The 15,944-nt window shown below is 53.5% G+C and overlaps 4 protein-coding genes across 4 annotated transcripts; 1 reads left to right on the top strand and 3 right to left on the bottom strand.

Annotated features, from left to right (window-relative positions):
- Positions 1-361: 361 nt before the first annotated feature.
- Positions 362-3,391, bottom strand: QC764_0024660 (uncharacterized protein). Its single transcript, XM_062940094.1, has 2 exons — positions 2,447-3,391; positions 362-2,388 (listed from the first exon to the last, which is right to left on the bottom strand). Exons 1-2 carry the CDS (start codon positions 3,338-3,340, stop codon positions 1,270-1,272), a joined length of 2,013 nt encoding a protein of 670 aa, XP_062806443.1. The 5' UTR covers positions 3,341-3,391; the 3' UTR covers positions 362-1,269.
- A 2,766-nt stretch (positions 3,392-6,157) lies between these two features.
- ARC19 (Arp complex subunit) lies at positions 6,158-7,502 on the bottom strand. The gene is made up of 5 exons (XM_062943354.1): positions 7,188-7,502; positions 6,781-7,107; positions 6,558-6,683; positions 6,457-6,501; positions 6,158-6,398 (listed from the first exon to the last, which is right to left on the bottom strand). Exons 1-5 carry the CDS (start codon positions 7,188-7,190, stop codon positions 6,390-6,392), a joined length of 510 nt encoding a protein of 169 aa, XP_062806442.1. The 5' UTR covers positions 7,191-7,502; the 3' UTR covers positions 6,158-6,389.
- On the top strand, positions 7,467-9,672 carry UBP6 (deubiquitinating enzyme). The gene is made up of 2 exons (XM_062943353.1): positions 7,467-7,684; positions 7,757-9,672. Exons 1-2 carry the CDS (start codon positions 7,669-7,671, stop codon positions 9,430-9,432), a joined length of 1,692 nt encoding a protein of 563 aa, XP_062806441.1. The 5' UTR covers positions 7,467-7,668; the 3' UTR covers positions 9,433-9,672.
- Positions 9,673-9,804: 132 nt separating this feature from the next.
- QC764_120920 (uncharacterized protein) lies at positions 9,805-11,075 on the bottom strand (the record flags this gene model as incomplete). Its single annotated transcript, XM_062943352.1, has 5 exons — positions 9,805-10,254; positions 10,429-10,461; positions 10,541-10,594; positions 10,716-10,929; positions 10,987-11,075. The coding sequence occupies 5 exons, from the start codon at positions 11,073-11,075 to the stop codon at positions 9,805-9,807; spliced, it is 840 nt and encodes a 279-aa protein (XP_062806440.1).
- Between the last annotated feature and the right edge of the window lie 4,869 nt (positions 11,076-15,944).

The raw sequence follows: 15,944 nt of genomic DNA, 5'->3' as shown, positions 1-15,944 counted from the left end.
GTCATAGGCTTGGGTCTGGGTGTCTGTGCACTGCCTCCTTTTTCTGCTGTGTTTGGAGGACCCGCTTCCCCTGAATCTGTCACCATGGTGATGTCGCCACTGCTGTTTGGTGTGGAGGAAAAGATGAACAGGAGGAAGAAATTAGCATTGATGAAAGATTTGAGACTTGATTTCCTGGTGATATGAGGTAGGTTGAAGTGACTGGATGTTACCGGCACTTTATTTCTGCAAAAGGCGCCGCTATCCCATCATCATTCATCTATTTACTTTGGACCAATTTTGGACTACCTGCTGGGCATCATCAACACACTCAAGATCATATCACATCATGCATGCATCAGGAAACAAAAATATAATAGGCCAATGACTTTATTGTCTAAAATACACCAGGAAGGTTCCTCCGCTCCCACTCTCTACCGACCAAAGCCCGCAAAAAGCATCTCCAGTTTCGTGATCAATCCACCTTTTCCTGTTTGTGACAAGTGATAATGGGTTCCAAAGAGGCCTAAGTGTTTTCATATGAATGCTCAAAATTTTCGAGTTTTTTGGTGATTGTTTTGTGGCTGTTTCGAGTTTTTTTGGGGGTGTTTTTGTGGGTGAGTTTTCTGGGAAAAAAGAAAAAAAGAAAAAAAGAAGAAAAGAAGAAAAAGAAAGAAAGAAAGAAAGAAAAAATTCCGCCATGTTGGAACCCTTCGTAAAGGAAAAGCTCTGCAAACTGGTTGTTCCCATCAGAAAGACAAATGTCGAACTAGAAGACCGAGCAGACCGACCACGACAGGAATCGCCAAAGAAAAAAAAAGCAAAACCCGTCTACGCCTATCCGTTCTGTGTGTTGTCTGTCCTCCTGTCCAACAACCGCCAACCCAAACAAGAGGGAACATCCTGACTTTCCGTCTTTGCTGAAAGCCAAAATCTTTGATGAGAAGAAGATGATGATGTGCCATTGTGAAAGGTTGCCGTGTGCTCTGAAGGCCATTGTTCGTTCCTCGCCATCTTCATGGGAGAATCAAGGTTACGTTCATGAAGTTCGTGATTCTGTGCAGTCGTTGCGTGTCGTGAAGGAAATTTCATAAACAAACCAACAATCGCTAATGCAAAGAGCCACAGCCGCCAGGGAGGAATGGATGATAGCCGTAAGGACCAAGTTGTACCAGGTTGTTGCGAATGGCACTTCAGGACGTCTAGAACAGAGAGGTGGAGTGTTCCCTGTTCTTAGCCGTACATACCCACGGCAGTGCTCATGGCGGCCAGCCGCGGGGAAGTGCGGCTTTAGATCACGATGTAGTGATCCGGATGCTGGTAAGCAGCATCGGTAACCAGGTGAGCGTGGGCGTTAGCGGCGGCTCGGTCCAGGATCCGCTTGATGGCATCCAGCTCCTTTTCAGCCACGTCCCGAAGAGTCATAGCGGCGAGTTCCCTGCCTTGAGGAAGCTGGATCTCATGCCACATATACCCGAAGTAAAGACTGTCCTCCTTCGCACGCTCCTTGATAGAAGCCTGCACCGACGCCGGGAGTGTGTTGACGTAGCGAACTGTCTCCTCGCGGATGAGGGTGATGTACCACTCAAGCACGTCGACCGGGACACCAGGGCGAGGGCACAAGTTGTACAGGTGCGCCCAGCACTCGGAGAAGGGGGGCATGTTGAATTCGGCAATGGCCGGTCCGGACATGTTCACCAGGTAGGCGATGTTGTCCTTCTGGAGGACAGAGAATCCGGGGCAGAGCATTGCTGCGTGAACAAGACGCTTGTATAACTGCTCATTCAGAACCGTCTGCTGGCGATGCTTTCCAGGGGTCCCATCACCCTTCTGGAGGAGCTCACCGAGGAACTCGATCAGCCGGAAGGTTGCATCATAGATGATCTGACGCTGTTCAAGAGTGATCAGATGAGAGGCGTACCACGGCAGCTTTTTGAGCGTGGAGATCATCGACTCAAAAGGGCGCTGGGGACAGTCCTTGGAGTAAGGTGAGCGAGAAGGCATCTCGATGTGCTTGATGAGAAGGTTCAACTCTTCCGCCATGACAAAGCCGCGGAAAGTGTTCCACGGGCTTTCGGGGTCTTCAGGGAGCAATGTGACGCGGCCATCGTCGAAATTCACGCCGCGGCACAAGGGGAAAAGTGCCTCCATGAGCTCCTTCTGACTAGACATCGTCATCTTGATGGGGCGATCGCCCAAGCGAGGTTGGCGGTGCTTGCGGATAGCCTCGTGATGGCGCTCGACGGTGCGAGCCGCAGCATGAATGCTGTTGAACTCGACGAAAGCATCCCCAGTCTTCGAGGTAACCCGCTCCATAATGATATGGACTCCCTCCTGCGCATCGGTGATGATTTTCGAATTGCGGCCAAGCATAGCGATGATCTCTGCTCGCATTGTGCCGAATGGAATCTGCAACAAATGTCAGCCCGGCGAAGCAAAGCATCAACACAAGAGACGGCAAACTCACGTTGCTGATTTTGATGACCCCCCAAACAGCAGGCATCGACTGACTGGAACTCTCAATGAACGGAAAGTTCATGACATTGAGTAGGACCGATGTGGTGGGGATCCCGTTAACACCATCGATCAACCTTCTCAGGGCATTGGAACCCATAGTCCGGAGTCCGGAGAGCTTGTCTCGAAGCAATCCCCATTGGACTTCCAACTCCTGCTCAGCCTCAGTCAACTCGCTGTAGTCAATCTCGTGAGAGTTGGCAAGGAAGTACGCTGCTTCGTTGACAGCGTTGATCGCAGACAAATCCGGCGAAGTGAAGGGGTCAGTGAATGCCTGGTTGGTGATGATGTCGCCGATTTGACTGCTGGACCCAGGGCCCGAGGTGAAGTTGGGAGGGGGTGGAAACATGACTGGGATGCCCATCGGACGAGGTGCAAAGTTTCGCGGCTCCGACTGATTGTAAATGGAGTGATCGGCATACCTATCCTTCTTCGACTCATGGGGAGTCGAGATGGTTCCGTCCAGTCTCATTGTCTGGCCTGTGACAGGATTGAAATAGGCCTGAAGTGTTGTGCCGGCATTGGATGGAGTTGGGGCAGCAGCATTGCTGTGGCCAGGCACACCCGTGCTGTTGTTCTGGGCAAGGTTATTGTCGCCTTGGGGAGGTCCCATGTTGCTGTTGTTGAGGTTCGCCATGTGGTTGTTCTGACCAACCTGATGACCGCGATGAGGGGTGTTGCCATTGTTCTTGCGACCAACGTTGTTGTAAACAGACGGGTGGCTTTGAGGGTTGTCGTGCTTGAAGGCAGCAGAGCCATTGCCAGCGTGAACAGGCCTAGCGTTGCTGTGGGAAGGGAAGTGGCTCTGAGGGATGGCGTTGTTGAGTCCAGCAGGAGGCAGAACCATTCCGCTGTAGATAGGTCCGGTGTTATAAGTAACGTGGCCTCCATGGGCGGCAGGGCGGACAAAATTGGCGCTAGGAGTGAGGCCCGTCTGAGAAGTCTGAGCTGGGGGTGCAGCGGCATTGTTCGTGGCAGCATTGCTCGTGAGATCTGGGACGGGAGAAGACAGTCAGCACATGAGCACAGAAGAACAAGAAAAAATGACAACAACGGCGGAAAATGCGGAAGACTCGCCACAAGGCGTCCCAAGTGGTGTAGGAGGAGGAACACCACCGGGCACCATCGGATGATGAATGAATCCCAGGAAGGCAGAGGGCATAGGGATACGGAAAGAGCCATTCACGACACCGGGCGGCATACCTAGTTTGGCCATGGAAGGCTGGGGTGGGGACTGCTCGTTGTTAGCTGATGTGACCAAGACAAGAGAGTCGGGGGTCCTACGGCAAGAAATGGCAAAGTGGGAGCAGAAGTGCTCTGGCCGAGTTGAGATGCACAGAGCTGTGCGCTGGCAAGGTGCTGACTAGTGAGCAGAGAGCGCTGTCCCGTGCCTCTGCTGAAGCCATTGAAGACACGAGGAGCCATCGGAGACTTCAACCCGACGTGACGGACCGGGGTGTGGCTCTCCTGATGGGATCTGTTAGCTGTTGTGAGATAGCAAACGGTCACGAAAACATACCTGAATGGTGTCCATGTTGTGGCCCATGTTCTGGCCGGAGACTGACATAGCCTTGTGGTGGTGGGAAAAGGCACTGGCAGTTCTCACTGAAGACAAAGGCGCCTGGTCAGAGTCGTTGCGCGCGCTCACATTGACACCACTGTTCTTCTTGTCATTGGTGGCGTCGTTGGCGAAGTGCTTGAGAGAGACGCCGCCCTCGGGTTCCTTGTTGTCGGCGAGAGAGGCTCCAGTCGTGCGCTCAGTGTCCTCGTGAAGAGAGGCACCGCCAGTGTGCTGCTCATGATCCTCAGCATGCTCACGAAGGGACACACCGCCTGTATGCTCACGGCTCTTTCCAGAGCTGGCGACAGAAGACTGACTCTTGTTAGAGCCGTTGGCGCTCACAGTCGAGCGACCACGTCCAGCGAAGTTCATCTTCGGTTGCTTGGCCGAGTACTTTCTCCGGTAGCCTTTTCTCATGTCAGTGCTCAAACAAGCAATCGGGCGTCATGATGCGCGAGCATGGGTAGCAATAAAGCAAAGCAAAGAATGTGATAATGTTGGTGAAAAAAAGCGACCCTTGAGGTCGCAAGTTGATGAGAAAAGAAGGAAAGCAAAGGAAGTGAGTATGCCGGTGAAAAGAGCGACTTTTGAGGTCGCAAGTCGAACGGGAAAGGAAGAGGACAGTGGAAATGTGAGCAGTGGGAGTTGAAATGGAGGAGTGCAGACTTTGAAGAAGGGGGTTGAGCTTCCGGAATAGAAGTAGACCGTCAATGATGTCGCCGGGGATGTTTAACGGGGATGTGAAAGGATGATGTCGCCTCTCGGGGATGAATCCGGGGAAAACGGAGCTCGCGGCTGCGACTCGCAGATCACGGCTGGAGAGGAGCGGCTGGAGATGTTTACTTACAGATGTAGTTGACGACGGGTAGCCCCTGATTGTCGGCGACAAGTACCCCTTGATGGTCGGCGTGGCGATGACTTCTTGAGAGTTGGCAATTGACGACCTGAGAGGCACAACGTGTTTGGTTGAGAGAAAGAGAAAGGTTTTGGAGTGGGAAGAGGAGAGAGGAAGTTGTGGGATGGGAAGATGAGAGAGATAATTGTGGGGTGGGAAGGGAGAGAGAAAGAAGGGTCTGCAGAGTTTTCAGGAATAAATACCTTGGGAGGTGGCAGTTGCGGGTAGTTGGTTGGCTGCTGGATGCCAGGAAGATATTAGAGAATGAGGTAGCTCGGAGTGTTGCAGGGAGAGAGCAAGCTTGGGGGGGATTTTTGTTTCCGGGGAAGAAAGAAAGGCGTGGAAGTTCTTCAGGGCTTAGATTAAATATTCATTAGTGCCTCAGGTATTCGAAAGAATCTGCGAGGGGGTTTGAGGTGATTGAGATGGGGGAGACCTATTGTTTGCTCTGTGGGGCAAGAGCCCTTCGCAGCAATTGTTGTCGTCGAGTGAGGCTATTGTCGTCGAGTGAGGCTATTGTCGTCGAGTGAGACTATTGTGCTCGAGTGAGGCTATTGTCCTCGAGACACAATAGGGGAGGCTGGCACAAGTTGGACACTGGCTGAAAAGGGTGATATGATCGACGGCAGAGGGGAGGATTGCGAATATCAAACCGAAAAATACCAAGAGCAAACAGACTTACCTGAGCTCCAGACGGATGTGAACGTTGGGAATGGTGACAAGACCTCGAAGATTCCGAAAGCTGGTTGAGAAGGTGGAGAGCGTGATGATCTTGCTGGCTCCGAGAGAACAGCAGGAAACGAAGATATCGGGATATCGATGTTTCAACTGAGAACATAAAATTGAAGAGCTTAAGGAGTAAATCTGTTGAATGGGATTACCAGAACGGCGGAGTAGGATTAAGCTATCTCCCCACCTAGAACTCCCAGGTGTTCTGCAAGAACCAGATTTCTCTTCAGATGAAACGTCCTTGGCCTCGATCTGAACAAAAGAATTGGCAACGCGCCTGCCAAATTCTTGACACAGGACGGGATTTCAGACGGAATCAAAGGCCAGGCGGTCACGGATCCAACCAAGTCCACACTTCACGCCGAACAAGGTAACATGCAACACCCTTGGATGTCGAGGGCTTTGAGCCGTCATCTGGCCCGGCCGGCGGATGGCGTAACGGGGGTAGTTTGGGCTGATGGAACACAGAGAAAATGGGAGAGACTTCTGTAAAACCCAGACTTTATTTCTAGACCAGAGACCGGCAAGGACCCATGACAAGTGTCGTGGATAGTAACAGTCGTGAAATGGCTCGCTTACAAACTTCTTTTCTCCAGAAACGCCAAGCATGATGGTCTGAAGCCATAAAAGCGACAAGAGTAGTGACATCAGGGAAAGCTGTTCAATTGCATGCAAAATAATTTAAGTGAGGTAGTGTAAAAGCGGGCTCGCTCAGTCGAACTGTACAATGGCGGTCAGGATATGCCAAGACATTGGAAAGGGGGGCGGCTTGACGTACTGGAGTGAGGAAAGATTCCGCTACGAAACGAGCCCGCGCATTCAACTGATGGCAATGATTAGCGTGGTCCTCGACATAAGAGAGTCGTAACTGGAACATACAAACAGCTTCATCTCTGAAATCTCTTTGTCAACCTCCTCCATAAACTGGATGATGAAATCAACCAGCTTGTGCTTGAGCATTTCCTCCGTGTGGAAGTTGGTTATCAAAAATGAAATGTCATAGCCCTGTGATGCAGACACACGCGTCAGTCACGGAAAGACGTCCCAAGACAGCCAAAGCGAGGAAGGTGGGCATCTAGGTTGACCCAGCGGTCCCTCATACCTTGATGGGCTTCCTCCTCAAAATGAAGAATGACTCGGCGCGTTGCGTCAAGAATCTTGTAAACTTGTGGACAAGAATGTGTTCAATTTCGTCGGCCTGCTTGATCTTGATGCTGATACGAATACTGTTGATGCTGGGCTCAATGAGTACCCGCTCGTTCTCGTTGCGCGCAATCGTCAGGGGCGTCAAGAGAACCTCAGGTGATGTTCGGGCCTCGACTTCGGGAACATTGTGTCTTTCGGCGGTTTGGGACGCGAAGTTGGACAAGCAGAGGGCGGCGGTCAGACTGCTGCGGACAGCCTGGAGATACGGTCGAAGTGATTGCGACTGTCAGGGATACGGCATGTCAGCTTGGCTACTCGGGATGTCTGGGATGTTGGAAGCTCTGGGCGCCCTGAGGAGCTCACCATGATGCCTGTACTGGCAGGATGCCTCCAGATCTAACTGTTTCCTGGTGATCCGGTGGTGGTGTTGGCAGATGAGGCTCTCCTGGAGCTGTCGTCGTCGCTCTGGGTATCCTTGGCAAGCTCCTTGCTTGTCGAGAGCTGCGTGCAGTTAAGGCGGGCCAGGGCGGGGCGGCACAGGCACGTAGCCCAAAGCACCCGGCTGGCTGGGTTACGTAATGCTCTTCAGCCCAGCAACCCCTGTTTCGCAGCTGTGGCGGTGGGTGCAATCCCTGTTGTTACCACTGACAACCCCGCGCCTTTCCTTTGCCTTCCACGCGCGCTCCACAACCTCCAAGCCAAGTGACGAATCTCAAAGGTTGCCTTGGGAGCCTTTGGTTTGGGGGCAAAACATTTAGAATCCGAGGCTTTCAGCTGTCTATTCTGCATTCGAATTTGGACAGGCTTTCCTCACATACTTGCAAAACGCCAGCAACCCCCCAGGATGGCGACAGTCAACGGTAAGTCAACGACGCTTCCTCCATCCTCCTTCCTGCGTGTATCTTTGGGTGGGTACTAATAGATCATGTTAGTGGTTATCAAGCACGGGCCCAAGAAGTACGATGTCGAGGTCGATACTACCGCTCCCGGCGAAGAGCTCAAGTACCAGCTCTTCAGCCTCACAGGTGTCGAACCCGACCGTCAAAAGATCCTCGTCAAGGGTGGCCAGCTGAAGGATGATACCGACATGAGCAAGCTGGGCCTCAAGCCTGGTCAGGTTATCATGATGATGGGAACGCCAGGAGAGGGCGGAGGTGCTATCGTGCGCCCAACAGAGAAGGTCAAGTTTCTCGAGGACATGACCGAGGCGGAGCAAGCGCAGCAAGCTGGAGCCACACCGGCCGGCCTTATCAACCTGGGCAACACCTGTTATTTGAATTCGACACTTCAGGCTTTGCGTTCCATCCCCGAACTTCAAGAGTCGCTCGAAAAGTACGAGTTCCGAAATGCCGCGCCCAGTGGTTCGCAGCTCGGTCTCACCACCACCACGCCGGGAGCTGATATCACCTACCAGCTGAGGAATCTGTTCAGAGATATGTCCAAAACTCAGGAAGGAATGCCACCACTGGGCTTTTTGAGCGCCCTTCGCACCACGTTCCCACAGTTCGCCGAGAAGAGTAAGAAGGGGCCAGGCTACGCCCAACAAGACGCTGAGGAGGCCTGGTCGCAAATTGTGTCTCAGTTGAACCAGAAGCTCCAGATCAAGGAAGGTGGGGAAGGCTCTTCCGCCGAGGCCTCGTTCATCGGCAAGTACATGTGCGGAGAGCTGTCCAGCACACTCGAATGCGACGACCCTGCCGCTGCCGAAGCGGGCGAGGAGCCGACCCATTCCAAGGATCAGTTCTTGAAGCTCAACTGCCATATCGACGGCCAGACGGCGCATTTGAGGGATGGCCTCGCCAACGGTCTCAAGGAGAAGATAGAGAAGCGATCAGAGGCTCTCGGGAGGGATGTGACCTACACCAAGACCTCCAAGATCTCTCGGTTACCCAAGTACCTCACAGTTCACTTTGTGCGCTTCTTCTGGAAGCGTGACGTCCAGAAGAAGGCCAAGATCATGCGCAAGGTGACCTTCCCGCACGAGCTGGACGTGGTCGAGTTCTGCACCGACGACTTGAGGAAGGCTCTTGTTCCCGTCCGTGACAAGGTTCGCGAGGTGCGCAAGGAGGAGGAGGATGTCGAGCGGGCCCGTAAGCGTCGCAAGAGAAACCCGGTCGAGGACCAGACTCCCGAGGAGAAGAAGGAACAGGAGAAGAAGGAGAAGGGAAAGAAGCCGTCCACGTCGGCTGACGGTGACGTGGAGATGGGTGAGAGTTTCAAGACTGATGCCGAGTTCGAGGCTGAGAAAGACGCTGCGCTCCTCGCGGCCAAGAAGGAGCTCAACTCCCTCATCGACCCCGAGCTGCGCAAAGACGACGGCGCCAATCAGTCTGGCATCTATGAACTTCGCGGCGTCGTCACTCATCAGGGTGCCAGTGCCGACAGCGGTCATTACACGGCGTACATCAAGAAGGCCGGGCCCAAGGATCCTGTGACTGGAAAAGTCGGCCCTGAGGACGGCAAGTGGTGGTGGTTCAACGATGACAAGGTTACCGAGGTGACGTCGGACAAGATCGATGCCCTTGCTGGAGGCGGCGAGTCCCACTCTGCGCTCATCTGCCTTTACAAGGCCATCCCCCTGCCCACCGCCGAGGGTGTCATGGAGTAGGCGACTCTCGTCCGCAAATCACTTTGTCCTTTTACGCAGACATGACGGCATAGCACCAGGAGAAAGGGCGTTGGTATGGGTGGGGCTTTATCGGACGCAGACTGTCATTGGGTTCAATGTTTTGTATTCCGGTAGAACGCAGAAGCATGGGATGGTGTTAAGAAAACGGCATTCGTTAGACCGAGGCTAGGTAGTGATGGGTAGGCAATGTTTCACTGCGTCTGATTACTTTTCTGTTGTGATTTGTGGTCCTGCGGCAGACAAAGTGACGTTTGAATGTAGGGGAACAGGTAAGCCAACAGACTTCATTCTACAATCCTATCTTGTCCAGTCCTTCAACACTGATTTGACCCTCACCGGCATGGCATGACTCTACTCCGCCCTCCTCCTCGTCCCCCTGGCCATGAAAATCTTCCTCTTCATCTCCTCCCTCGTCCCCGCAGCTTTGTTGAAAACAACCGCCAGCTCTTCAAAGGCGAAATGCTCTCCTGCGCCGGCATCTTCAAAGATCTTCTGGATCTGCTCCTTGGAAAAGCCGTGGTGGATGACAGTGCCAGAGGCAGGATGGGAGGCGTCCATCTTTTCGTGGGGGAGGAAGTCCAGAATCATGAGCACGCCGGAGCCGGGCCTGAGGCGCTCAACGAGGCGGCGGGCTGCGAGGGGAGGGTCGTCGAAGTGGTGGAAGCCTAGGCAGATGGCTGCTAGGTCGAAGGAGAAGAAGTCGGAGGAGGAGAAGAGTTGGGTTTGGGTGGGGTAGGAAGGGGAGTCAGTGGGGAGGCACAGGTTGCCGACGTGGGCGTGCATTTCTTCGGGGGTTAGGCCCTTTGGGGGACGGATGTTAGCACTGGCTTGTGAAAGGGGGGGCGGGAGGCGTAAAGGGGGATAGATGGAGGGGAGGTGTGGGGATCAAGGACTGGGTGTAGTTGGTGATGGGGGTTGGTTGACTGGCAGCGATAAAGGGGCTGAAGAAGGGGGGGAACCCGGTTCAAAACTTGCCTGATTTGCGGCTCTGGCATTGTAGGTAGCCACCTGGTTTCTTCCTGTCAGCCATGTGTGATGTGTGCTTGTTTGCCTCTGAAGCAAGCTCAGCACCAGGAAGAGGACGTACCATATTCTCGGACAAATCAATGCCGACACACTGGGTGGTATACGGAGCAAGAGCCTATATAGTCACATCAGCATATGGGTTTCCCATACCGGTTGAGTAAAAGGTACCATACCCTCGAAACTACCGTCATCAACACGTGTCAGCCTTGTCCTCTCTGTGTTTTGGATATATGCAGAGACTCACCAAGTCCGGTCCCACAAGCATAATCCAACAACCTCACCTCCCTCACCTCCCTCTTCTCCCTGCTGTCATCTTTTTTCTCCTCCTCGTCACCGGAGCTCTCCTCGTCAGCCCACTCAACACCAATGAAATCGATCCGCTTCCTGATCTCTTCAGCCAGCTTGTCGAGGGTTTTCTCGTGCTTGGAGTCGTAAGAGGATGCTTGTTGACTTCGCTCGAACGTTAGCAACTGGGAACAATGTCTGGGGGAGTGAAGGGTGACGTACTTGAAGTACTCCCTGTTTTGAGCCTCTCCGTGGCCGTGCGCGTGGGAGTGACCATGATGGGAACCGTGAGTGTGAGGGTGATCGGCCATGTTGAGATGGTGAGAGTTTCGGCTGAGGAAAGCCAGCTGGCTACGTGATCAGCAGGTCGGTGATATGGATGGTTGAACGGTGCTGACGGGCCGATCTTGGTGATGGAGTACAAATATCTGCGAAAGCATTCTCGTTAGCATCTGGATTCCCGCCCATTGATTGATTTCTGGTTAGTGATTCTCATCAGTGATAGTCGTAGAAGCAAGTAGTGATCCAACCCAGCGAGAGCTTCCTCGTGGCTGTCGAAAGCTCCCACCTTGAATCCAACCTTGAATCCAACCTTGAATCCAACCAACCTCAACTCCCCAATCCAACACCACATACCTAATCAAATCAGAAAGTGCGAAATCTGATAATGAATATCTCTACACGTCAGGAACTCTTGTGATCTCTTTGGCCTTCCACTCTGGACATTTAAATACGCACATCTTCCCTCTTCTCCGGAAACATATCGGGCACATATTCACCCCAACCCTCACACGAGCAACTCAAATGACTGTGAATATCTACTCACAATTCAAATACCCCGGCGAGTTTCCCTTACCCTCTCCAACAACTCTGCGACAGCTTTGGTTGCTTTCACTCCGTTGTCGTCGTCGTCGTCGTCGTCGTCGTCGTCGTCAACACACTCGGAGGCCAACGCTGATGATGACCAATCTTTCAATGACAGACCTCACTGATGGTCATCAAACCCGACCGTTTACAAGACTGACTGTATTTCGCTGCCCCCAGCGTGAAATCGTGTGTAATTAATATTTTAACAAGCCCACTCTTTACCCCATTAGGCAGCGTCTCTCTGCCTGCGTATCAAACCGTAAACTGCCCCCATCCACCAAAATTACACACAGTGTGCCCTGTATCCGTAAGCCCCCCCAAAAGGTTTCCCCAACGGGGGCACACGGACAAGAAAAAAATAAAATAAAAAAGAACGCCCCACCCTATGGAATCACCCCGACGCTCAAGCCCGCCCAACGGGACGGAGCGGGACGGAGCAGCAAAGCACCACCCCCAAACCCCAAAACCAACCAAGTTTTGCCTGCCCGCCCGCTCTGCTTGTTTTGTACCCAAGCCAGCCGGCCAGCCAGCATCATTGACAAAGGGAGGAAGGATGGTATGGTGGTTTGGTGTGGTTTGGTGTGGTGTGCTGTGCTGTGGTGTGCTGTGCTGTGGTGTGCTGTCCAGAACATCTCCTCTTGGTATGCCATATACCGTCCACCCAGAGCACAAGCACCATCGTATGTCCCCAAGACAAGACAAGACAAGACATCATGAAATATATTTTTGGCTCCAACAGAGACATTCCTCATCCCTTTGTTGCCTCGCTTAAGCAACAATATACACACACACACACACACACACACACACACACACACACACACACACACACACATCAGCTCCCATCAATCAATCATTGTCTGGTTCACTGCACCATAATTTCTTTTTGCTTGCCCCCCCCCCAGATTTCATGTTTTGCTGATCAGAAACAACATCACAACACTCACTCCAAGACAACAGCGAGACAGAAGAAAAAAGACAAGACCTTTCCCACGCCCCCTGCTAGGTCGGTAAATGCACCCCCTCTCCTCTCCAGGAGTCACCACCACCAACAATAGGATAAACACATAACTCTTCGCTAGCGTCCCAGACATCATCCACCACCAAAAACGATCACCTGCATTTCCAAACAAACGACGATCCTTTCCCCCTTCCCCCCCCTCGCGTCGGTCCGCAACAAGTGTCCCTTGCTTGTTCCAAGAACTTGGAAGAAAGCAAAACAAGCCCTTGCGTGATAAAAACTGCCGGCCGGTGTGTGGGGAAGAGAAGACGGCAAAAGGGGACGTCACGAAACAAAGCCAAGGCAGGCATGAATCCTCCACACCATCTGATCTTCCCGCGCGCATAAACAATCGAGTAGATCAAACCGTTTAGTTTCTTTCTTGTCCTCACGAGAGGGTGCGGTGACGCCACACTACGCACACTACGCACACCCCTTAATCCTGTCTAGACCTCATATGACGACTGCTGCATTGTAATTTAATCCACGGCGTAACAATCTAATATCAGATGGATAAGTCCCCAGGCCGTATAGTTACCAAGTACCAACCTTCGGCTCAGCCCGGGGTTTGGTTCACGGTGGTGGGTGCCCGGCGAAACATCAATATCAGTCCAGACCAGTCTCATAGATTACCTACCCTGTCTTACCACGGATAGCTGCCCCGCGTTTCTCTCTCTCTCTTTCACCATCTCTCTGTCCATCTTCCTGCCTTGATCAACTGCAAGTTCATATGATAGAAAAAAGCCACCGAACCGAGGCAAATCCCTCACGCGCCGCTGCCTTGCTGCACCTTGGTCGCCTTTTGCTGTCGTGCCATGGTGCTTGATGCACAGCCAGGCAAAAACAGACCGGCAAGCGGGCTGCGGCGGGCTTCCTGCAACCTGATGTCGGTAAGCGGGGTTGTGGTGGAAGGGAAGGGCAGGGCCACAAAGCTAAGGAAGCACGCTTCGCGAAGAGGGTGGTGGGCGGTGGTATCAAGAAGGAAAAAGGTGCGAGCCCTCTTCGGACCCTGTGACTGCGTGGAGGGGAGGGGGGGGAGGAGAGAGAAAAGCAAGCCATCAGATCATCATCATGAGGAGAGGAGCAAAAAGTGACCGTGGCATGGGAGTTTTACCCACCTCCACATGCGTATGCTGTGTGATACTCATCACAACCTGCTCCATCTCTTTGGGCTCCTGAGAACAGTCAGGACACCCATGCTGATGGGGTACCTGCTCTCCCTGTGTCTCCCGCCCGTACCCGTCCCCGGGCGGAAGTGTCAGATCTCACTTTTTTTCCAGCCGGGTCACTGCACACTTAGATAATACCCGCTGCACCCAGCACTGGCTGGCGGCACCCTTCCTTGGTGCAACCCCAGTTCCTGCCAACGGGGACGGCTTTCAACGGGCACCCGTCAATGAGGCGTTTGTTGGGCCGCAAAACAAGACGAGAGAACGGCCCAGAAAACCGGATTGCCAGACATTACTCGATCGACCCGTGACCCGATGGTTGTCGGACTGGTTGGATGGTTGGCTAGCCAGCTTTGCTGGGGTGCGGGGAAGCTTCAAGACGACACATCATGTCTTGATATAGCCCCTTATGTTGCGGACATATACCGGCAGGCAGCCGACCAGCTTTCGGTGGCCTGCCTGTACCAAGCCGCATCAGAGGAGCGGGACAGAACATGCTTGCTGCGAGTATCCAAACATCATTCGAAATGTTTTTCCGTGGGCGCACAGCACCGAGCCCCGCGCGTTGGGCAACCAGCAGGTCCGAGATTGACTGATGGGGTGAGGGTCCCAAGGTGAGTGAGGTGTGATGCGGTGCCGTGTTGGCAATGGTCGGCCGGTAGGCGATACGGGGGTCCGCCATCCTCACCGCCGTTTGTCCGGATTCGTTTCCAATTGAGTGTTTTATTGCGAGCTGACCGGCTCTGTGAGTTTTTTTTTTTTTTTTGGTTCTGCATTGGAAGGGCGTCTCTGTGCCTGTTCCACGAGCGCTGCGTCTGTCTGTTTGCCCACACTGCCCGCATCGGCATCGGAGGGAGCAGGGGACTGCAACGTCACCACAAAACACACAAGGTTTATCGGTTTTCCTCTCGGGCCACGCAGGCAGTGAGGGAAGTGGTCATATCCGGGCCGGCGTCAAGATGGAGGCGCAATCGGCTTCGTTAGAGTGATGACTGAAACGAATCTCACATTAGCCTGGTGGACAAGCAGAGGGAGGATCTCTCCGACAGGTTTCCAACCACCTGAACCGTGACCGAAGTGCGTGGGTTGATATATGGAGCCTGCCAACCCATTGCTGCAAAATCCCAACTTTATCCCTACAAAAGCCTGGCCGGCGTTTCGAAAAACATGGGACGGCAGCATAAGACCCTCTTCGACCGGCCTGTCAGATCCAAACAAGTCCTGCCGCGCGGGAGACTGGAGGTTCGGCGAAGGGGCTGCCGGATGACCAGATTGAGAGAAACCTGCGTCCGAGCTATCACCTCTCCCAAAGTGACCTGTGCCACCGCAGGTACCTGTATGCACACAGTGGTCTCCTGGCGGCTGTGTGAGTCGGATGACATCGGTTGTGTGAAGCTCGTGTGTTCCCCCAACCCCTGGTGAGGAAGAGCTCTGGAGAGCTGCGGTTGTGGTGAGGCGACCTGAAAAGGTTGGTTGCACAGGACCATCTGCACCATCAGCAGTGTTTATCCATCCAGGAAGTCACCTCGACTGGGTGCCTCTGTGCCACCACGGGGCATATCGCCGCAGCAATTGCTGCAGGGCCCGCGCAGCAGCAGGCGACAGGTATCGCAACAATCCCTCGGCCGCTCGAAGGAGGCTGGCTGTAGTTTACACTTACACTGTGACAAGAACCGAGTCTAGCGAGATCGGCCGGCCGGCAGGCAGTCAAGGGTGAGGGGGAGCAAGAGGCCAAGGGTCGTGTGAACTTCCTGATGCTGATCGATTCCACCAAAAGCGGTCAGGAAATTCCCGCTCAGCCCTACACCTGGATTCGATGTTGGGTCTGGTCAAGGTGTCGACAGCCCGACGATTACCCCCCAACTCCGACCACTTCGGGTTGTTGGACGACAGTTGCCCGTGTGCCAGTGGCTTTCTCCTCTCCGTCAGCGGGACAACAGAACTGCAGGAATGAGGCAATGACGGACATGGCACCCGGGAAGCGCGGAACGGGAAGGTACAGTTCGCGGCCCTCAGTGTAACATGAATTCTACAGGGCCCCTTGGATGCCCTGTCTCCCTTTGTTCGACAGCCCTGTTGGCCTGGAGGGGCCTTCTCACCGTGATTGTGCCGTCGCATGTAAAGATGTCACGTACTGAGGGCGA

The sequence above is a fragment of the Podospora pseudoanserina genome, chromosome 1 (genome assembly GCF_035222485.1).
Source record: "Podospora pseudoanserina strain CBS 124.78 chromosome 1, whole genome shotgun sequence".
Lineage (NCBI taxonomy): Eukaryota > Fungi > Ascomycota > Sordariomycetes > Sordariales > Podosporaceae > Podospora > Podospora pseudoanserina.
This window is presented reverse-complemented; position numbering and strand designations above follow the sequence as displayed.